Source organism: Lathyrus oleraceus, chromosome 5 (assembly GCF_024323335.1).
Source record: "Lathyrus oleraceus cultivar Zhongwan6 chromosome 5, CAAS_Psat_ZW6_1.0, whole genome shotgun sequence".
Lineage (NCBI taxonomy): Eukaryota > Viridiplantae > Streptophyta > Magnoliopsida > Fabales > Fabaceae > Lathyrus > Lathyrus oleraceus.
In genome coordinates, this window is record NC_066583.1 from 327,427,491 (window position 1) to 327,451,982 (window position 24,492).

The window sequence follows — 24,492 nt, forward strand, 5'->3', positions numbered from 1 at the left end:
GTTGAATTGTAATTCCTTTTGTCGAAGCAGGTTGTTCGATAGAGGCAAGGAAAGGTCGAAAGGCTTAGGTAGAAATGTTGAAGCATGTTGCTCGACAGAGATTTTAGACTTAGGCTTATTTTGGAATTTTAGTTGAATTAGATTATTTGGATTTTTTCTTATGGAGCAAGCAAACTCAACCTATAAATAAGGAGTAACTCATATTATTGAATGTAACACAACACAGAAGTGCATTTGCACACTTGAATAAAAAATCTCAATTTGATAGCAGAGAGTAACTCTGCAGAAACAATTTCTTCTTCTTCTTTCTCTCGTCAAAACCCAAATTCCTTTTCTTCCCCAATTTTCATTTTTCTAAAAAAATAAACAATTCACAGATAAAATTAAGTAGTATTCGTATTAGTTTTATTTCAGACTTTGATCAACTATACTTTTTAAATATAAGTACATTTTCTGATACTTAAACGATCAATAATTTATTTATTATATAATTAAGATAACTTAAGTGGTACAACTATAATTAATTTGTGTTTTTTTTATTTAATTTTTATAGTGAATAAGGGATTTTTTTTAAATAATCATGTTTTTTTTAAATCTAAAATAACTATATTTTCAAAAATAAAAATACTAAAGTAATAATATTTCAAACAAAAAAAAATCGCCCTCAAGAGGAGTAGCCAGAGGGTAATGCCGCATGCAGTATTTTTTTGTACATGCTTATAGAACATGCTACTACATGTGGCGCATGTATGGATCATCTAGGAGCATGTGCCACAGACAATAGCTATCGTTTTATCTTTTTTTTCTATTATTTTAACAACAAAAATATATTAAATAAAATGTTTAATAAAAAAATAAATTATAATATTATTCCATCAAATAGAATTACACAACGATTTGATAGAAATGTAATGACCTGCTCAAACGTAACATCCACCGATTCCACACCCTAATGCATTCGCTTTCCTTCGAGGTCCCCACGATTTTCCTGGGGTGTTTGGGGTCTTCTAGCATTCACTTGAGTCAAAGGTGGTTGATGTGAGGTTCCTGAGATATTAGTGTCATCTAACAAATCTTCAATCATATTTTTCAAGTAGTCGGCGTTGTCGTAACTGAGTTTGATGCATATGTTATCGTAGTTGGGTCGTGTTGGTTGGGTTACGTGTTGACGGGCTGGTTAGGGTTGGTTGAATTGGAACATTGAATTGTTTTAGAAACGAAACAATGATTCTTGTGGTGTTTGAAAGGCATGTGGTGGTTCGATACTTTGGCGATATGATGTTTGAGTGCTTTGGTGGTGTGATGTTTGGGTATACATTAGTTAGGAGGTATGATGGGATGGGATGGAATCATATGCATCATGAGACTATAATAAGATGTGGTGGCGACATATGATTGTTGGTGATATAGGTCATGCTCTTGCTTTTGTGTTTGCGTGTGTTACATGAATTGGAATTGGTTATGGGTTAGGTGTTTGTGGATTCATAAATTAGGATGCATGCATGTGGCCTCTGCCCTGTGGTGCATGATGGTGCCTATGTATAAAAAACAATTCATTCGTATACCCTCTAACTACTCCTCTTGTGGATGAATTTTTATTTTTTTTTGAAATATGATTATTTTAAAATATTTTTTGAAAAACATGGTTGACAAGTGGAGCTCTAGGAGTGTACTTCTCTATAGATTTCAGATTTCTAATCAAACGTGCTAACAATTTCTCTAATGCATCAGGTCATATAGCTTCAATTGAGCTCGTCGCAAGTGAATTGTAGTATATATGTCAGTCCTTAGGCCAGTTCATATGGCTTCAATTGAGTTCCTTACAAGTGGAGGGTAGAATTGTTCTTCTATATTAGACGTCCTTAGGCCGTGTGTACATGCGAACAATTTGAATTGAAGAGACAGACACTTGTGTTGCCATGATAAAAACGGGTTCAAATATACAAGTCGTAAAAAAAAATTAGATAGATGATGTAGATTACAAACACCCTAGATGGCTTAAAAAGATAAGAACATATTAAATTAAGCATTTACATAATCAAACAAAAGGCAAGTATCAAATGGTTTCCTTTGTGTATAAAGTACAATTCAGATCTCAAAGTTGGTATGATCTTTTTCCCTTTGGAGCTTCCTGTAATCACAAAAAGATGTGTAAATTGTACAAGATGAAAAATAAGAGAGACAAACATATATGGCGTCACATATGGTGTCTATATTTTAATATTCAAGTTCAAATAACACAACTCTGATTATTCAGCAAGAGAAAAAAATATTGGTATTGACCTTTTGAAGGTACAAATGCAGGAGTTAAGTATAAGTTGCACATCATGACAAGAAATATTTTTCTCAACTGAATACCTATAAGCTGGTTTTAGAAAGGTGGCTTATAAGTGTGCAATATGCATCATCAAAACCTGAACTTTAGTCTAACCTTAAGACAAGCTCTTGAAACAGGAATGCAGAGATGAAGGAGAAGTGGATTGAGTGGGTCCTGACATGGACTTTAGGTTACCAGTTGGTCCACACTCCTCACTAACAGCACTAGCTGAACTGTGCTTCAACAAAACTGCATTGCATTGATAAAACGTTCTATCAAAATTATCATTATCTGATTTATGACACAAAATAATCAGAAAGGAATATACTGTAAATATGTAATGCAGTTTATCCCCCAAGACAACTTGAGAGTTAACTGTTAAGTATGGACCAAGGAGGAGAGAGACCAGGAACTGGCAAAACACTTTCAACAGTCAGTCATCCATGATCACAAAACCAGAAGATTCCATCAAAGTTCCTATACCAATGTCCTATATTTTACTTTTAATTGCATATCACAAGTGTTGTATGTGTTAATATACAGTTTATTATAAATAAACAGACAGCACCTTAATGGTAAAATGTGGCAAAATTAGAGCAAAACACCACCAAAGGCTAGTGACATCACTTCTTGGTGATCGCATTGCCACAGAAGCTTCTCTGACCATGGCAGTATGTCATGATGCCTACCCGTGTTTTGGGAGTTATTTTGGAATTTGTCTCAAAAGAATTTTAAAATAACATGGCAAGTCCTCTTGGTTTTCACAAGTCTCAGTTTGTAAATACCTTAATGTTCTCACAAGAATCAACCTATCTATCACCCATCTCGCCTGACACATAAAGCCAAAAAGTCCTGAACAGTTAATTCTCTTCAATCATGAACATACCATAAACCATAAGACCCAGTGTCAAGAATACTCAAACTATGTCTTCTTTTCTATTGCATTATATACTAGATCAATGTTTGTAAACTTTAAACAAGTTTGATGTGCCTACAAATGTTTCAGTTATGTTTATTTGTCTTAATATAAGCTGTTAAAATGCATATTCCACTGTACTTTATATTTTTATGTATCATGTGGCTGTCAAGAGTCCACCATTTGCCATCTACCATAATTCCATGGAAGGTTTTTGGTTTGGTCCATCATGCATTGCTTACACTTGATTAAGAGCAAAGCAACACTAATGGCTCAGATTAAGGGATTAGCAGTACCAGGGAAACACTCACACTAGTCATTTAAAAAGGTAATGCTTAGTGCCATACAAGATCAAATTTAAAAGAAAATACCGTAAAACATAATTTGTCACCAAAAGTAACTAGTGATTTTATTTGTTGAGGGAAACTAGCTAGACTGCTAATGATTGATATTTGTGAGTAAATCATTAAATATCAATTTATATATACTAATTTACCAAAGTTTATCATTTTTTTCAAATCACTATTATCATTTTTTTCATAATAAGCCGAATATTGAGCCTGTTTTTTTCAGTTTATCGGGTGAGAGTTTCACAACTAAAGATGGCTTTTTAACTCTCTTTTCCTTTAAAACAGAAAGAACCAGGCTAGAATGAAGCAGAAAGTGTTAATAAAACTACCAACCCAATCAATCCATAGTCTAAAGAAATACAATTTCACAGAACAGATGCAAGAAAATAATACCTTCCTGAGATATATATACATGGAAATTTAAATAACTCCTCCTTGTCACCGCGTCATATTTCTCCACTTGTCTTTTAGATCAACCTCAAATGATAAAAAGTGAAGTGTTAATGCAAAGCACGAGTCCCAAAAGAAACAACACAAAGTTTTTGGTGTATAGATTGCATACTCCACTTCTATATTCGAATATGTTGCTGTAAAAGTCACGAATTGTCCTCCAGTTTCCTTCTCCAAACCTGAATAAGTAATAAAGTTAATGAGGATATGGAATCAAAATATATGCTGTCACAACAGTAATTAACTCTCCATTTCATGTATAACTTGCATCCATGATAGTTCCCTAGGAAGTTTATGATTTTGCTAGTTTTGAAGAAAAGAAACATACATTTTTACACCAGCCCTTAGTGTCTCCTCTTCCAGTGAAGTCCATTTCCTTTTCTTCCTTCTTGGCAGTCTTTCTTGCGGTGAGTTATCTATTGAATCATTCCACTGCATAAAGAAGGAATGAGCCAGCGCCCAATTGAAAGTACACACAAGTACAAGTGAACACCACAACAACCAAAAGAAACCACCAAAACAAGAGACTCTTAACATCTAAATGATAAGAAGGAAAGAAAAAACTCTTAAGGGGTGAACATCTTCAGAATCCACAAGCCACTGCATCTGGTGGGGAACCGTGGTTCGACAAGTAGCAGTAATTAAAGCTTCCTTTACCACTCGTAAGCGCATCTTTTGAAAGAATTTCCACCATGAGACGTCAACCATTTTTAATGAAAAAATATTCATTACAAGACGCCATCCTTTAGGCCCTTACTGAGAGAACATATGAATATAATAAAGAATCTACCCCCAGATTAGAACAGATCATTACATTGATTATTACCTCGTAAGTATGGGCAGAACTTGCCCGCCCCATAAAGTTGGGGCGGCGATCATTACTACAAGGAACAGAAGGCTTCTTTGCAAGATTGGCATCATTAGCCTTAGCCTGATAAAGTACAATGCTTTTGCATCTATCTGAATGTCGTACATCTACATGTCCACTCTGATTTTCACTGGGTGGCCCAAGATTTATATGTTCTGTTGCTAATTTGGATCTTACATCTTCAGATGATCGCAATGCATCGGGAAGAGGATCCTTGACCAATGCCTTTAACTCCATAGAACTTGATTTAAGGGATTCCCGAACTTTCTTTACTTCAGCACTAGGCAAGATTTTATATTTACTCGATAAATTTGATGGACTCACGTCCTCTGCACCAGAGACTTTAACTCCCCTATGGCATGTTCGTAGTGCAGAGTGCTTGCGTTTGAGCTGAATATTGTCTTTCCGAAATTCTACTGGAGACAGGTTAAAAGAATGTAAACAACAATCAAATAGGTGTAGGCATAACAATTCTTGAGCAGTGTCATAATTTGTATCATCAAAACATGTTTGATTAAGCAAACAATCAAAGTTTAAAACACAAAATCAAAATTTTACAACCCTAAAGTGTTGTGTTGAAGGGATTGACACAAAAACTAAAATAAGAAACACACCTTTATCTACATTTGAAGAATCACACCCACCCACTTCCTGATTTGCATCAACAGAAGTACCAACTCTATCTTCCAATCGTTTATTGCCATGGTTTTCACCCATCACTGCCACGTCATCATCATCACCATCACCATCATCATCAACATTATCATTGTTATCATCCCCAACAGAGCACATTTTCTCCTTTCCCGAACTTTCTAACCTACCATCACTCTTTCTCAACTTTTCACTACCTGAAGCAATTCCACAAACACCTTCAGGACGCAACCCATTCCCTTTAGAAGACAATGCCATCGAATCAAGAAAAGAAGGTCCCATAATTTGCCACGCATCCTTCAAAAACCTGTTAACCTCATTCATCGCATCTCTCCTTGTGTTCAAACCTGCAAGCCTCTCCGAAACCTTAACATCCCAAAGCGCCGCTTCAATGTCTTCCCCCCAACGCGACAACTCATCTGAAAGAAGCTCGCTCCGCCGCACCTCAGCCGACAATTGAACAACACGACCACGCCAGATCCGTCGAACAGCGGAAAAGTATTCCCCGGACGGATCCTCATGAGCGGTAATAAGATATTTAACGGTACATTCAACAGCGACAGAACAATAAGCGCTCCGCATTGCATCGGAGATGGGAACCGCGTCGATGCGGTAAAGCTCCTCTAGGTGTTCGATGATTTGGAGAGAGGTTTCCGAGAGGGAGGCGTTGCGGAGGTGAGTTTGGAGGGTACGGAGGAGGAGGGTTTTTTTAAGGCGAGAATCGGCGCCGGAAAGTGGAAGAACGGTTAGGGTTTTTTGAATGAGTGAATCGGGTACGGAGCTTCGAAGGAGAAACTCCATGACCCAGTTTGATATGTCTTTGTCCATTGTTTTCATTTCAGATTATGGAATTTTCAGATTTCTAACGTCGAATTGCCATTTTATTTGGGGAAGAACAGTGTGCTTTGGTTGATACTATCAGATTTCAGAATGAAAATAAGGTCGACAATCGATGTTATTTTAACCTTCTAAAACAATTATTATAGACCAGCGTTCACACAAGCATCTGCCCGTTATTTTAATGCAAAAATAAATGTGTGTTTTTTATGAGATTTTTATTGTAAATTATATTTAAAATAATATTATTATATTTTGAAAATGATAAATAAAGATATTCAAAATTATAATGAAGCATATAAATAGTATTATTGATACTATGTAATCAATGATGTTTTTTTAAGAGGAATGTCGAACATGTATGACGTTCTTTAATATGTAAAAATTATTATTCACATGCTTAGAACAATATCATTTATATCTGTATCGGATTGACTCATGTTGATTAGATGATGTGCAATTACGATATGCGGGTTTAAATACATAAAATGAGATATGACAAATAAACAAAATTATGCAATGTACGATATAATGTTTATATTGATCATCACCAACCGAATGCAACATCATTAACATGTGTAATTCTACTTGGATCGGCTCCACTGTCATGAGTTCCTTAAAAGTGTGATCTTGGAAAAATCATATTTGTAAAATTTTGAAATGAAATTCCCGACTGATTGTTTATAGTGCGAGATGTTTGAGTTTGATTCTCTTGCTCTTTCCGCCGCCTATAATTTTCACATAGTCTCGACAAATTATTTTCTCTCTACTCTTTGCTTATATTTTTTCTCATTTTCCTTTCATTTCAGGTCACTCTTGCCCTTTGTTATTGACTTGATATCTGATGGGTATTATTTTCTATTTTGTTAATGTAACTGCCAAAAAGATATGTAATTTATAAACGACATAGTTTCATTAATTTTGTTGAAAAATAGTAGTAAATATAATCTTTTGAAATTTATATTTCGTTTCATTTAATTAAGAAGTGAGAGGATACTATAATAGAAAGATGATTAAAATAATATGTAGTTCTAGTTTTAAGAGTATTTGTTGCAAAAATAACAGTATTCTTTTGTGAAAAGGTTCTTGATCACGCGGGGGCGAGAAAAGATAAGTTTGATTGGTTGAATGTTTCCAAGTGGATGATGAATACTCGAACAGTAGACTAATTACGGCCACCATCCAAATATTCGAGATTAGAAAGGACAGGTACGTCAAACCTAACCTTTTCCGTTCAAGTAATTTTTGAAATTTGTGTGACAAATCAAGTCGTGTTTCTTCAACATATGAGGAATATTTGTGTGGGAGCCTAAGTACGACCGTCACACAAATACTCATGACTAAGGAGGACAATTGTGCTCAAATAGTCTTTTTCGTCCATGAAAGAATTAACTCGATTATGTTATTTAATGTGTTCTGAAGCGGATGAAGAATACTCGAAAGGTAGGCTAATCACGATCATCATCCAAATATTCGAGATTAGAAGGGACAAGTACGTTCAACCTGACATTTTTCAACCAATTATTTATTGCAAAAAAGAGCTTCAAAATGATAAACTTTGAAAAGGATTTGATACGATCAAGCGTTTGATTTTGATTTTAAAAAGCATTTGAGTTTGATTTTGGAAAAGTACATGATGTTGGATCAAGATTTTATTACAAAATATAATTGATTTGATATTTTTATTAAAATTATTTTTATTAACAAAATAATTAAACATAATAAGAAACAAATAAAATAACTAAAATAAAAAATAAAAAGAAATAGGAATGGGGTTTGCAATAAGAATAATATAGGGTAATGGTGTAGGAAAAAAAAAGACAATGCATGGGCTCAAAGGTCTAATATAAACACATAATAATAATAATAATAATAATAATAATAATAAAAAGACAAACCGGGAAAGAAAAAGAGGGGGCGATTAGCAACCCAAACCCAACGTGGCAAGGCCTAAAAAGAGAAAAGGGCCTAGAGGGAGTCAAGGCTTGACTCAACATCGGCCTTCTAATCCACCTACCAAACGATCAGAGGGTCTTGGCTGCAGGCACATGGGGATTACCACGGGGGCTCCCTATACAACCTAGGTCAACGCAGACCAAGTAAACGAATCCAACACCCATGTGATGGTTGTAACACCCCGAATTAATTAATTAATTTGAATTATTTAGATTTTTATTTGATTAATTGATGTTTTAAATTAATTATTGTGTTACTGTGAGGATAAGTGTCCTTGAATTAGATGTATATAGAGAGAGTAAGAGCTTGACATACTTTTTAAAAATTAATGGGAGTTTTAATTAATTATTAGAATATATAGTATTTTTATTTGAATTAATTAAATAAATAGAATTATGAGGTGAATGATTAAAAATAGCATGGGTGATAGAAAAATAAGGAGTATTAGATTTATTAATAAAATAATAAGAAAGTAAAACATGTAGAAAACTTGAGATCAAGGTTGGAATTAAGGAAAATATGTAGGATAGAAAGGGAAAAACCAAATTAGAAGGAAATAAGTTTTAACCTAAGAGGGTCGGTACGTACTTTTGGAGAGTTTGAGCAAAAAAAAAAAGCAACGAGGAAGAGCTAGGATTTTAAAGAAGAAATTCTTAGAAGTTGTTGTTGTTTTGCTGAAAAATCAAAGTAAAGGAGAAATTATTCATCTATGGATGCTAAATCATGAAAGGGTAGAGAGGTCTTCTTAACCTCCAATATGGACGTTGATTTTGATGAATTTTGTGTGTGTTTTTTGAAGTTGATGTTTTGTTGATTTTATTGGTATTAGATTCGTGTGATTTGATGCGTATATTTCTGAATCAAATAGTCGATGTATAGTATAATCTATCATTATATATATATATATATATATATATATATATATATATATATATATATATATATATATATATATATATATATATATATATATATATATATATATATATATATATGAATTTTGTGTGTGTTTTTTGAAGTTGATGTTTTGTTGATTTTATTGGTATTAGATTCGTGTGATTTGATGCGTATATTTCTGAATCAAATAGTCGATGTATAGTATAATCTATCATATATATATATATATATATATATATATATATATATATATATATATATATATATATATATATATATATATATATATATATATATATATATATATATATATATATATATATATATATATATATATATATATATATATATATATATATATATATATATATATATATATATATATATATATATATATATATATATATATATATATATATATATATATATATATATATATATATATATATATATATATATATATATATATATATATGTATATATACATATATATATATATATATATATATACGTATATATATATATATATATATATATATATATATATATATATATATATATATATATATATATATGTATGTATATATATATATATATATATATATATAATACTTAATTAATATTATTAGTATAATATGTTTTTGGAGTTCTGAGTTTGAGATAAATAATTGGGTTATTTGGACAACTTAAATTATTTTCAATTTTTTTTAAACTTTTCATAGAATTGTTAGAGTTGCAGTGAGTCCATAAGAGTTATCTTTATGCGTAACAGTTGTTGTAGAACATTTTTTAGTACTTTAGAGTTCCTTGGGAACTCTGTCGAGTTATAATTTTGGATGAAAATTTGGTGATAATTTTGGGTGATAACTTTGACCTTAATTTTGGGATAATTTGTGACATTGCATGCTGTTGAAATTCATGTGTCATTGTGTACGAACTTCAGTCCAGTTTTTGTGAGTTTTGATCCTACGATGGAGATCGAGTGTGAGTAGCTAATTTTATTAAGGAATTAGTGAAGTGTTACATATGGTGATGGTTGCAATTTTCGTGTGCTCTGGTTCCAAGAGGGAATCAATTGTATGGTGGGGATCATGGAGTAAAATGGACCCGAGTGTTCATAATTTCATACCACATGCATGTTGAGTCAGTTGTCGAGTACATTTGCATTGTGTTTCATTGGGTGATTATTTTTTGTGTTAGGTGTGTGGATGAGAATACTTGATATGTTGATGATTGTTGCAATTGGTGTGTGATGTTGTTAGTTAATCTTTGCTTTCCTCTGCTAATTATTGAAGTGTATTCTCACCCCTTCCCTTTTTTGTTTGAATGTTACCTTTACATGGGTATCATGCAGATACTCAGGAGTAGCTTTGACTGAAGTAGGTGGAAGGATAGCTCTTGAAGTGGCTTTCGTAGTTATCGCTTTTATTTAGTGGTTCCTTGCTCTAATCATGTAACATCGGGTTGGAATAAATGCTTGATTTGATTTTTGTATCATTGTTGTCGATATTACAAACTTTTTGTGTTGTTAAGATTTTAAGTTGTTTTGAGTTGATTGCCATACTCTTTTTATCATGTTATTAAGTTGAAATTCACGAGACTTAATGTCTTGAGTTACAATACTATTGTTATATATTTATTAGTGATTTCGTTGCGATGATACCGTAAATTCTTGGTGAGCATGTGAGGACGGGTACTGAATGTCTTATTATACAAGTACTTGACCCAAATTAGATGTATTGAATGTCGCGTAACATCCCAAGTACAAATCAGATGTGTTGGATGTCGTGTAATATCCCAGGTATAAATATGTGCATTGAAATTTATTTCTGTGGTAACCCGTGTTACGGAACATGTTATGTGTTTTTATGTGTGTGACACCATTGTGGTTATGTTTTCTAATTAAAATATCAAATTATTGTTTTGGAGTATATAAGGGTGTTACATTAGTGATATTAGAGCATGTCGGACCGTCCAACCAGGTTTTTATATGATATCAGTTCCTTGTTAGTCGATGAATGTGTGTACATTATCGATGCATGTTTCTTCTAATGTTGTTTGATGGTGTGCAAAATGGATGAGAGAAACGGTTGTGCTATTGTTAAAGTATTGGAATCACTTGCTCAGGTGTTGGCTCAAAATGCACAGAACAATCTAGATGGGGGAGCAAGAGGAGCTCCGGATGAGTTTCGCGCTTTGGGAAAATTTCAGAGGAACAATCCACCAACTTTCAAGGGTAACCATGACCCAGAGGGTGAACAGGCATCTCTCAAAGTAACTGAGAAGATCTTTTGAGTAATGGCTTGCACTAAGTCTCAGAATGTACAGTTTGGTATTCATATGTTGTTAGAGGAAGCTAAGGATTGGTGGGATAACACACGTCAAATATTGGAAGCTATTAGTATAAAGATAACTTGGGTCATGTTCAAAAAAGAATTCTTAGAGAAGTATTTCCCCAAGGACGTTCGTGGCAAGAAGGAGATAGAGTTCATTGAGCTGAAGCAAGGGAACATGATTGTGGCAGAGTATGCTGCGAAGTTTGAGGCACTGGTAAAGTTTTATCCCCATTACAACTGTGCTGATGCTGAGACTTCCAAATGTCCCAGGTTTGAGAATGGGCTAAGACTAGAGATCAAACAAGATATTTGATACCAACAGATTCGTAGGTATGTTGAACTGGTGAACAAGAGTAGAATCTACGATGAGGATAGAAAAGCCCAGTTTGCTCACTATAAGAGTCTTAGTGAGAAGAAAGGGAAGGGACAATTTCGAGGGAAACCTTATGTAACTCCAGTTGACAAAGGGAAGCAGAAGGCTTCATATGGGAAGAAGACAAGTGGGGGAGGGGCTCCCGCTTCTATCAAGTGCTTCAATTGTGGCGAGATGGGCCACCGTGCTAATGAGTTTAATAATAAGGTTTTGTGATGTTACAATTATGGAAAAATGGGTCACTGTTTTGCAGAGTGCAAAAATGATGGTCCGACTTGTTACAATAGTGGTAAATAGGGCCATATCAGTATGCAATGTTAGAAGCCAAAGAAGATGACCGCTACTACTGTCCAGACTAATGGTAGTGTGTTTACTTTGAGTGGTTCAGAGGTTCCCAAGACAGATAACTTGGTCAGAGGTACTTGTTTCATTAACAATGTTGGGTTAATTGTTATTATTGATATTGGTGTTACTCATTCGTTTATTTCGCTTGAGTGTGATATGGGATTAGGTTTACAATTATCTTCTACGGTTGGGAGTCTGGTTATCGATATCGGCTGAATACGATATGGTTGGAGGGAGAATACAATTATCTTATATGATTGGGAGTATGATATCTGAAGTCTCCAAAACAGAGGAAGACTTTGTGCCAGATGAAACGGTTGGAGGGAAACCACTATGCTACTATGTCATAAATAATGGTGTGGTGGAGGAACAGAAGGCCATGTTCGAAAGACCCAGCCCAAGGATGATGTATCATCTAAAGCCTTTGTTCATAAGGGAAAAGGTTGATGGAGTGGCAGTAAACAAGGTATTTGTCGACGGGGGCGCAACCGTCAATTTAATGCCTTATACTCCATTTAATAAAATGGGGAAGGGCAGCGAAGATCTCCGACAACACAACATGGTTCTATCAAACTATGAAAGGAAAACCAGGAATATAATGGGTGTTGTCCAGGTCGATATATTATTTGAAATGGACGTGAAAAATGTGTTTCTTAATGGCTATATTAGTGAGGAAGTGTATGTAGCTCAACCTCCCGACTTTGAAAACCATGAGTATCTAAATGATGTTTTCAAATTAAAACACGCTTTGTATGGTCTCAAACAAGCACTCAAGGCTTGGTATGAGCGACTTAGTAAAATTTTGATTAATCAAGGATACTATAGGGAAAAATGGATACTACACTTTTTATTAAGCGCTAAGGAAATGATACTCTTCTAATTCAAGTTTATGTCAATGATATCATTTTTGGATCCATTAACATGTAACTTGTCAGAGAGTTTTCTAAGCTTTTGAAGAGTGAGTTTAAGATGAGCCTCATGGGGGAGTTGAATTACTTCCTAGGTCTTCAAATTAAGTAACTTAACAAAGGGAGAGTTGCTTGTCAAACAAAATATTGTAATGACTTGCTAAAGAGATTTGGCATGGAAGATGCAAAATTAATTGACACTCTGATGCCTACAAATGGAAACTTAGAAAATAATGAAACTGTTAAGGATGTTGATGTGAAGAAGTATAGAGAGTGCATTCGTCATCAATTCATTACCAAGGTAATACTGTTCCATTTTTATTTCTCCGTTTTGTAATTAGGCTTTTACCTTTTCATGTTGCTTATGTCACTACTAGACAAATCACATTTAACCTCAGACACATAATGCATTTAACCTCGGTTACAGTGGCGAGGTAACAAAGGGCGTCATGAAAAGTGAAAACGTTACCTCTCATTTTTTTTAAATGATGGATGGACATGTGAAAAGGTCATGGGTTTAATACCCAAGGAGACCTTTTTGGAAATCTAAAATATGGCGAAAACATATGTCCTCTTGGTTTTGTAATTTCACTGACGAATATACCATACTTTCACCTCAGTTATCTCATAAAATCGAGGGATAAAACAATATTCGAGGATTGCTCATTTCACTAAACCATATACTAAACATATAACTTCTAAAATTTGGTTAGGAAAATATTTATATGAATAATTATGTTATATTTGAAGAACAACTTACATTCATTATGATTTTAAAGCATTATGCAACTCATCATTTTTCTCATGCTGTTTTATGGTTAAAATCTCTCCAATGTTTCAATTTATTTTTTCAACACTTCCTTTTCTACTAATTCATTTTTGAAAGCATAAAATTTGATGTTTTAAAAAATCAACAAATATGGAAGAAAGTTGAAAAAAAAACTAGAAGTATTGGAGAGATTTTAACAATAAAACAACGTAAGATGAATGATGACTTGCAAAATGCTAGAAATAAACAACAACATGATTATTACTAAAATCAATTTACTAGGTAATATGTTCAAAAAGGGGTTAGTGAAATAAACAATCGATATTAGATATAATAAACTCAACTAGACAGAACAAGATGAGAGTTGCATAAAGAATCACAAAAAATATAATCTCAATATCAATACCAACAAAAAAACAAGAAAACAACAACAATATCAAACACAACATCAAGAACAACAATATCAACAAAAATAACATCAATAACAATAACAAAAACTCAAGGATCTCAACAACAACAACAACAATAAAAATAACAACAACAACAAAATGGAAAAAAATATATTAGTAGCGATGTTTAACGTACCAGATCTCTGAAGAAGAAGTAAAAGAAAATGATTTGGATCTCTGAAGAAGAAAAGAGAGTCCTAAACACATAACATCTCCGTATTAAACATGGTATGTGTTTGTGGTTCTCGTTGTTTAACGCTCTTTGTTAGGGTTCTATTTGTGTTGTTTAGACAAATGAAACTTCACTCCATTATCATACTCTTACTTAAACTATTGACTTTCATCCAAATATGATCCATAATCACATAAAACTTATGGGAAAAAAATAAAAATAGTACACATCCAATAAAAATAAAGCTTCTCAACAACAACAAAACAACAAGAACAACATTAATGGAGAATGACAAAATCAACAATAATGGACCAAAGCAACAACAAGAACAACAACAAAAATAATAACATACCAATGAATAATGGTGAGAGAATTTTGTCATTCTCTAGTGTTCCTTGAAGAATAAGTGTTCTTTTGTTGGCTGGAGAAGAATTGTTCTTTCGCTAGGGCTCGAGAAGTGAATGAGGTAGAAACTAAGGGAATAAAAAATATAAAGAGAATAACAAGAACAATTGTAATGGAAAGTACAAAGAATAACAATAATGGACCAAAACAACAACAAGAACAACATCTATAATAACATACCGAAGAATAATGGTGAGAGAGTTTTTTGGTTCGTTAGGGCTCCTTGGAGAATAAGTGTTCTTTTGTTGGTTGAAGAAAAAGTGTTCTTTCGCTAGGGCTCGAGAAGTGAATGAGGTAGACACTGAGTGAATAAAAATATAAAGAGTATTTATCGCGGTTATACTAAAAACTAAGGTAACATATCCGGCGTAAAATCTATAAAAAATAAAGGTGCTTTTTTGGTTCCAACAAGAATAAAAAGAATAAAAAATTAGAGAGTATTTATCTCAATTTTAATGAAAACTGAGGTAACATATGCGACGTAAAATCTATAAAAATTAAAGGCGCCTTTTTAGTTCCATATAAAACATAAAACTGCAGGAGTTGGGAATCAAATCTCAAACCCAGATCATATATTTATGTCTATTTTTCATAAAATCGAGGTAACATATTGCTTTTTTAAATTTAAAATAAAATAAGACGCTCCCGTTACATACAACCTTGGTTTTATATTGTTTGCGGTGAAAGCTTCATCACAAAAAGCGTTATTTGTTGCAGTGTGTTCCAAATGATTGATATATTTTATGTATGAAATAGTTCATGAATGTTTACTTCCAACAATTTTTGTTGATGTATGTCAACTTATATGCTTATAATGACTTTGTGCTACTTTTTCTTCATGCTTGAAATATGTTTTTGGTGCATTGACTTATTATTTATTCTTGCATGAAATATGGTTGAACATATTATAATGTTAGCAAAATTCTTGTTATGTGTCATTGTTATGATAATATCTCTGTTTTTGGTTTGAGAGGTGGTAGATCTATATATCGCCTTGCTAGAACACATGCATCACTACAACAAACAAGACCTTAGACAGCGCTTTTTTTAGCCTTAGACAGCGCTTTAAAGCGCTGTCTAAACCTCCGCTGCTAAAGGTTTAGACAGCGCTTTTTTAAATCTTAAAAGCGCTGTCTAAGCCCCCCCCCCCTTAGACAGCGCTTTGGCCAAAATAAACATAATTAAAATATCTTTTATCAAATCACAGTACAGAACTTCAAAAGCAAACAAAAATTACCAAAACTGATAAGAACTTCACCATACAGAAATCGGGAATTACTTTCAACATAGATGATAAAATCTCTATACTAAGAGTGCCAACCAAATCTCATATGCCAGAAAATGCCTTCTTTGCACCACTGGATGATCCAGCTGGGATGACTTTCAATACATTGAACCTCACTGTCTTGGAGAGTGGCCTATAGAAGTGGCACAAGTAAAGGCTTAGTCACACACATACATATACCAATATCTATATGATAATATACTAAAATAAAAGTATCTATGGGTTAATACAGAAATGATAGAATTCTGCTAGAGTTTCACCTGCATTGACCAATAATGACATGATCACCTTCCTTAACACGGAAGGCAGGTGACACATGAGCTGGAATGTTGGAATGCCTCTTCTCATACCTAAGTAGAGCACGTAAGGAAAAAGGTTTTACAAATTATGTTTATCCAAGCATGCAAATTAAAAATGAAGAGCATGCCATTAAAGGAGAATACCTCTGATATTTCTTAATGAAGTGAAGATAATTCCTCCTGACAATAATAGTCCGATTCATTTTGGCACTGTGACAGGTTCCGGCTATGATACGACCACGGATGGAAACATTGCCAGTGAATGGACACTTCTTGTCAATAAAGGTTCCTGTATTTGAAATTCAAAGGTCATTTCTGTATTAGAAGCAGAAATAAAATAACCATAACCATATAATCATACAGAGATATATTAAGAATAGTCTGCCTCTATATATTGAGACCATTATTCTGTTTGCAATTAACACTTTCATGAAGCAAGATACAAGCATTTACATTTGCCCCACATATATACCAATTCTTTCAAAATAGATACCAAAACCATTCATTAAAAAGCAACACCTAATAACTTGAACAAGTATTGAGGATTTCTAAGCACATCATAGAGACCCGAGACCTCAATACTTCCAATAGGAATACAATACAAAACACACAACAAAAACAGAGTTGGCAACCTCACAAGTATGAAATCATAGAAAAATATAGAGATGTAATTAAGCATCCACTACACAAATCCAAAATGCTCTAGTAGTATTCTATTGCATTATTTCTATCTTTCTCTAATTTTGATTTGCATCAATTCGCTATCAAAGTGTGTTCATCACTCATCTCCTTCAAAAGGCTACATTTATACATTCAAAACCAAACATCAACACACTCTCGAAGACACTCCATATATATACAAACACTGAGATATATAAATACAGAGAGAAAGGAACCTTCGATGGCTTCTTTGGGGGTCTTGAATCCAAGACCAACAGATTTCCAGAAGCGATTTCCACCTTTACCGGGCCTCTTCCCCTTACCAGATTTCTTCGAGCTACGAAATTGAGCAAAAACAACAAACAAATATGGATCAACAATCATCACAGTTAAAAACAAAACACACATTGAGATATGAAGTGCTGAATATACCATAAAAACACTTTGGGTTGTTTGAGATAAGCCTTCTCAGTCTGTAACAGATTAAAAAATACACATCAATGGAAAATCGAAACATAGCAGAATGAAAAAATGAAAAACGAAGCAACAAGAAGTTACTTGTTCAGCCATGGTGGAATTGCGGAGGAGGGATTTGGTGAAGCCGCACGCACTGGAAACCTTCTCGCTCAGATTTTTGGTAGAGGATGAGAAACCCTAACCTGATTGTTATATGTCTACCCGGTCAAACCTTAAACCTAAACCTGATTGTTCTAACTTTTTTTTTAATTGAAAGACTTTAAACAGCGCTTTCTCAAAAGCGCTGACTAAGGTCTATATTTAAAAGCGCTTTCTAAAAGCGCTGTCTAAGGGGGGGTCTTAGACAGCGCTTTCTAAAAGCGCTGTCTAAGACCCCCCCTTAGACAGCGCTTTCATTATTTTTTTAGAACATTTTCCGTGTTTTATTTTTATTTTAACCTTAGACAGCGCTTTCTTTTAAAAGCGCTGTCTAAGATGCGCTGTTAAAAAACCTTTTTGGCGTAGTGCATGTGCATCATTTCGGGAGCACCAAAGACATATGTGACGTAATCGTGTCACTTTTATAGAAAATTAATTGTTTTTTATTACATTTTATCCTTCATCTTTCATGTTTATGTTATGTTATTTGGCATAAGTTGTGGCAACCATGTTAAATCATTCTATGTGAGTGCTACCGCATTGATGTTCTTATCTTTACAAACCGCCTCTGTGTGTTATGTTGGTTTATACGTGATTTAAGATACTTCTCATGGATTGCTTCATTTCTTTTAGATGTTGTCAAAGGGGGGAAAGCAAGATGAAGTTGGGATGCATATATTCAGAGGGAGCCTTTCAATTGAAACACATTGTCTCAAGTTTTTCCATCATCAAAAAGGGAGAGTATGAGAGTCCAACTTTCCGTTAAATGATTTTGCATGATGTCATAACTAGGATACTTTAGCGTTAATGTATATTGGACGATATCCTCTGATTCTCTATGTGCATCTTATCATTAGAAAACATAAAAGTATTTAGAAACAAGTTTGAAAAAGGTTTCAAGCATAAAAAATTATTTTTGTAAAAAATGAGCCATAGGTCGACACATACGACTATATGTCAACCTATAGAAGAATTATTTTTGCTACAGGTAGACACATCCATTCAATAGGTTGACTTATATGTTGCAATATTAAAGCATGTAGACTTTGTTTCATGCGTCGCCTCTACAGGTCGACACATAGGCATCACATGACCTTCACAAGTCGATGCATGACCTATACAGGTGGGCCTATGCGTCGGACAAGTCGGTACAAAGCTTACATAGGTTGATCTATGCAACAAAAATTTCCAAAATTTAGGAACTTTTTCAAATCTTTTTCATTCATTTTTCCTCAAAATATGCATGCATATAAATACTTCATACATGCATCATTTACTAGTAAGGTTTCTAATGAGTAAAACCTATATGAAATCGAGATTTCAAAACATTCTCATCATCTTAAACCTCTTCTTTATACATACACACTATCAAACTACACATAATCATTTTTTGTTTGAGTGCCATCTAGATTAGGGTTGATAACGCTCAATTTAAGTTTGTTGTATCGTGTATTGGGTTGAGAACTTTAAGGGTTTCAAATCAGAAAACCGAGTGGGGTTTTCCTTAAAGATATTTTAGGATTGAAGGTTTTGGACAATATTACGCAATCCGGATCTGACCGAGTGAAGTCTTTGATGAACGATAGGTTCTTGATAAAGAAGTATCGTGGGATGGTGGATCACATTGGTAAATCTTGGGTTTCAACAAGTGCGCATATGGAATTGATTCGACCGAGTGAAAACTTTGAAAAACAAGGGGTTTCGTTCAAAGAAGTAGCGCGAGATGGTGAATCGCAACGACATTATTGGTTACTTGATCAAACTTTGATCAAGGAAAGAGAAGGTGGTAGAATCAACATCAAGCATATGATTTATAGGGTTAAATTTCTACATCTCTTTTGTATACATACATTTGCAAAGTAACATATATTACACTATCTCAATTCGTATTCGAATTTAGGACATAATTATCCATAGTGAGATCGATTGGAGAAATGCCTAAATAAATTCTTGTGTACTCTCCCTCTTTTATATATATATATATATATATATATATATATATATATATATATATATATATATATATATATATATATATATATATATATATATATATCTTTTATTTTCGGTTTGTAAATTATCGATTTCATAGATCGTATGATTAATTCTTTTAGATCATAATTTTGAACATATTTTGAAATTGGTTTTATTGTGTAGATCACAAACCATTTGGCTGTAATTGAACTTTAAGAACAACAATATCACATACAATTCCAAACATTATTGATCGCACATGAAGTGTTCGTTAAATTGCTTCAATTGATTTTTTCTGTGATATATCATTGGAAGTAGAGTTTCCTTATTACTTTGCATTCAACTAGTTATGATTAGTTATTGTTGATCGATTTGTGAATCATTATCATATCATTGTCACTACTACGCATATCCGAGTTTTTTGATAACGAGTTCGGTTAGACGATTTTGATCCGGGATATTTGAAACTTGACTCCGCACCATAAATTATTAGAACCTATTTTTGTCAAACTTTTAACTTTGGATCTATACAACCCCTCTAGATCTAAACCTATCGTCTTACAATTCAATAATAACAATTCTAATTCTTCATTCTGTCTCTCTTTTTCTTCTCACTAAGAAGTGCCTCATGCACTAACACGAATTGTTTTAAACAATGAACTAACCAATGCTTGTTTTATTATCCTTAGGAAAAAAATTAGAATATACATGACAACTTAACTGATTTGAGATCGAAGGCGATGTAAGACATATACATATGCGTCGAGTTGGAGATCGGTTAGAGGCACCGGGATGAAGAGAAAATTTTCATTGCTCATAAGAATTCATTCATATTTTTATTTTTTAACACATAAATTTTCCTATGGTCTTTATTTTTAAAAGGAAAATTAAAAAAGCTTAACTTAAAAAAAATGTAAAAGTATTTTTTTTATAATTTAAAAGAAAAACTTATATTTTATAATTTTAAAAAGAGTTTAATGGTTATTAACTAAAAGTGTAAAAAAATTATACACTGTCATATTAATTACCAGTGTAAAATAAATTTACATGATCACTGCATCATCCTTTTACTCTTTTGAAAAAGTGTTAGAAATAATAAATGTTTCGCGGGTATATCCGCTTCTTATGACACCACTTGAGACTCCATACCTAGCAACATTAACAATTTTATTTGATGGAGGAATGATTTCAGCTAGCTTTTATAAAAAGTCAAGTTTGCTCTTTCCTTCTATTCTAATAATTCCTACTTATCCTCAATTTCTAATATTTCTTAAATTTGGAAATAGTTTTTTTCTATCGAGTAAACATGGATATTACAACACACTTCCTCATTGTTGGTTGATTATCTTTTATTAATTCATTTTTTCTATGATATTAATTGATTGCGAAAATCATTGGTTTTAAATCCTCCTTTATCTAGTCCTTGTTTCCATTTCACAATAAACCAATCCTCATGAAACACCATTCTCAAAAATAGCATCAATTGAAAGCAAAATTGCACTCAACTTTCACAACCCTCTCACTCATGATTTCATAATTTGAATTCCTCAAAATTGAACACATTTCAGATGAATATAATTGTAATTGTAAATAATAGTCGAGAATCATGATCCTGCAAAAGCATTGAAAGCCACACACAATAGACTCTTAATTCAATCAAACACCAATACATAAAACATGTGAAAATTACACCATAATGACCAATGATTGTATCTTCACATGCACAAAAATACATTATATAATTAAAATTTTGGACTAAATTCATCATATCCACCTCAAAAGATATGCATCATAAGTCCATAAACACATGATTTTATTTAAGACATTAGATTAGGTCAAAATCCATTCTGTAGATTGGCGTCATAACCAAACGGAATTGTTTCATCAGGTTCAGCACCATTCATCATCATCTCCATAAACATGATGTGGTTATTGCCATGGCTCATCATTGCAATTTCTTCGTTATTAGGTGCGGTTGTTGGTGGTGGCGGCGGCGGTGGTAGTAGCAGTGGCGGTGCCATTTGGAGTTGAACTTGGCTTTGTGCCGTAATGATTTGATTTTCACTTTGGTTTTGATGAATATTACTGTTGCTATCACCTGATTCCATCCTTCTGCCAATCTCCTTCAGATTCTTATCGATCATCCAAGCAAGATCATTCAAACCACTCGGGGAGATATCGTTCTGCACGATATTCCCAGCAATGAGACATTGAAACATGAACATGGTTGTCTCTTTCTCTCTGTTGTCTCTCCATTGCTTTATAAATTGCTTTTCAGCCTTCAAAATCCTTTGTTTCAGGAAACTCTCTTGATTCACCATCTTTTTGCCTTGTTCTAACTCAGGCACAGTCAAGAATTTCGAAAGCACCTTGTCGACTCCCGACGGCGACGGCCAGATCTCAGGTTGAGCATCGTAGGGGCCATAAATGATAGCACAAGCATCGATGCCGCAAAGCGTTGTTAGTTCATCAACCTTTTTCACTAAACCATTCTTCCTTTTCTTGTAAGTTGTTTTCCTTGCAGTATCATTCTCAATGAAAGCAAGCTTCACCTTTTTTCTAGTCATGGTTTTGACTTAGAGTAAGATGAAAATCGATAGAGAAAAAGAAGAAAAGTTGATGGTTGTGATTTTCATTTTCTTGACAAATTTGTTGTATATATAGAGACCAAATTCAATATAGGTACGTGATTAGATATGTACGTGTGAATAGTTTTCCAACTGGCATCTTTCAACGGTAAAATGCGTCTTTATTTTTATTCCATCTATGTCGATATATAAAATCAAAGCTTTAATGACATTTAATTTTGAACATTTACAATATTTAAAATAATTTAATTCAAGAATCGTAATCTATAGATTCATGCACGTAGATATTCTAATAGGATTTTATCTTACTGTTAGTTGTTAGTACCATAAATTTGTAATATAACCATTTGACATTTGACTATTTGATTTGGTGGTGGTTGATGTTGTAATTAATTTAATAATTAACCTGTGTAAATGTGCATGCATAAAGTAAATGTCAAGGTTTGAAAAGAAGAGAGAAGCTCTTCTATCTGTCTAACTCTCTCTTTGTTTCCATGCATACATGAACTGCATCAATCTCAAACTACAGGTCTTATGCATTTTTTTCAACATCAAGCAAACTAAAATACCCATCTACATTAGGGCATATCATAGTTGAATGCATTTAGTTTCATTTACATATCTTTCCCATTCCTTCCTTTTTTTCTTCCTGGGTTTGAGTGTCTACTCAGTTCATATGCTTGCATATTTTTCCAAGTCGGTGGTGAGTGTATCTACTTAAATCTAAAATCATTCTTGCTGCATAACACCTGTCGTTCTGCATTCAATCACTTCCTGCATAATTTATATCACACTGCATTCAAACACTCCCCATCTTAGCATCTTTTTGTAGTCTTTCTGTCTAGTTCCTCCTTTGTGTTTTGCTGCTCGTTCTCTCCTCAGGTGTCTTTGTATGGATCAAAGTTTTATCTTTTCATTTCTCAAAAACTAATATTTCGTTCTGGAATCAAAAATAGAGATAAGTGCGGAAGCTGCAACAGAGTAGGGCTCCTGATGCTGTGGAGCAAGGATATATTTACAAAGTTAGCACTCCGACGTTCAAGTCAAATATGAGAGAGAGTATAATGAAATGAAATTGTATTTGAAATTTATTATCTGAAATGGAGGCAATCCCTATATATAAGGGAGAAGGATAATACCTTCGCTATTTTTCAGCCATAAAATGCAGAAGACCGTTGGATGTGTTTGAGATGAAACCTCTTGTAGCAAGGTGCAGGGTAGTCATGATAAAGAGAAGATTCTGGAAGCATGACTTTGTGGTCGGTTGATGAGTCTCATCTCGGAGCAGCCTATCTCAAGGTGGTTGGTTCGGGGGAGATATGATCGGTCCATAACAGTTTCCCCCAAGCTCTCTTGCTTGGATATCAAAGCGAGGGTTTGGAGATATTCATCTTTAGCTACTAGTACACTCTAGTCTTATTTAATGTGAAATTTGATAAACAAAAACAAGTTTGATTTCATTTAAGGGATTAAACTCTAAAATATCCTATGAGATCGTGTAAAATCATAAGATTGAAACATATTGACATTTAAATTCGAAAGTAAAAGATCTTAAAAAGAAAATAACTTTTAAATGTAGTAAATGACTTGAAAGTAAAAAAATGATTCATAAAATGGAATGCAAATACTTACATTCTCAGAAAACTCTTTTCTCACTAAACACTTGGATACTTCGTGTTTTTAGAATTTCTGTAAAATTACGGACACCTAAAAATACAAGTGAACACTACTTATATACTAGTCCTAACATAACTGTCTGCAACGGTCGACACAACAAATCACGCAATGTCTCCATCTCCATGCAATCTCCGCTTTCGACAAGCTTCCACGTGTCTTGGAATAACTGTCTGACCTTATCCGCTTGCCCTGTCCAACTGCGTGGAGTAACATCAAATATTAAAACTTGGAATTTCACTAAGTCCAAACACTAACAAATCCCTGATCTTTAACTACTTGAAAATTCGAACAAAGTCACCAACATCTTCTGACAGAATCAGTTTGTCGAAAAATGCATGCTTGATCTCATGGTCGAAGGACCATTTCGACCTAAGAAGAACCCAAATCATCAAAGT

At 33.5% G+C, this 24,492-nt stretch overlaps 4 protein-coding genes across 5 annotated transcripts; 1 reads left to right on the forward strand and 3 right to left on the reverse strand.

Annotated features, from left to right (window-relative positions):
* Positions 1–1,893: 1,893 nt before the first annotated feature.
* Positions 1,894–6,532, reverse strand: LOC127084393 (uncharacterized). 2 transcript variants are annotated; one of them, XM_051024831.1, is made up of 7 exons: positions 5,516–6,532; positions 4,860–5,314; positions 4,362–4,465; positions 4,146–4,212; positions 3,977–4,060; positions 2,432–2,566; positions 1,894–2,131 (listed from the first exon to the last, which is right to left on the reverse strand). In XM_051024831.1, the coding sequence occupies exons 1-5, from the start codon at positions 6,387–6,389 to the stop codon at positions 4,022–4,024; spliced, it is 1,539 nt and encodes a 512-aa protein (XP_050880788.1). In that variant the 5' UTR covers positions 6,390–6,532; the 3' UTR covers positions 1,894–2,131; positions 2,432–2,566; positions 3,977–4,021. The 2 variants fall into 2 exon arrangements, with proteins under 2 accessions (XP_050880788.1, XP_050880787.1); XM_051024830.1 differs by having other exon boundaries at positions 4,860–5,317; positions 5,516–6,530.
* Positions 6,533–11,540: 5,008 nt separating this feature from the next.
* Positions 11,541–12,167, forward strand: LOC127080451 (uncharacterized). The gene is made up of 2 exons (XM_051020770.1): positions 11,541–11,792; positions 11,901–12,167. The coding sequence occupies exons 1-2, from the start codon at positions 11,541–11,543 to the stop codon at positions 12,165–12,167; spliced, it is 519 nt and encodes a 172-aa protein (XP_050876727.1).
* Positions 12,168–16,326: 4,159 nt separating this feature from the next.
* LOC127080452 (40S ribosomal protein S11) lies at positions 16,327–17,813 on the reverse strand. Its single transcript, XM_051020771.1, has 6 exons — positions 17,802–17,813; positions 17,676–17,716; positions 17,480–17,580; positions 16,728–16,872; positions 16,545–16,634; positions 16,327–16,417 (listed from the first exon to the last, which is right to left on the reverse strand). Exons 1-6 carry the CDS (start codon positions 17,811–17,813, stop codon positions 16,327–16,329), a joined length of 480 nt encoding a protein of 159 aa, XP_050876728.1.
* A 3,854-nt stretch (positions 17,814–21,667) lies between these two features.
* Positions 21,668–22,399, reverse strand: LOC127080453 (agamous-like MADS-box protein AGL80). Its single transcript, XM_051020772.1, has one exon. The coding sequence runs from the start codon at positions 22,397–22,399 to the stop codon at positions 21,668–21,670; it is 732 nt and encodes a 243-aa protein (XP_050876729.1).
* Positions 22,400–24,492: the final 2,093 nt, after the last annotated feature.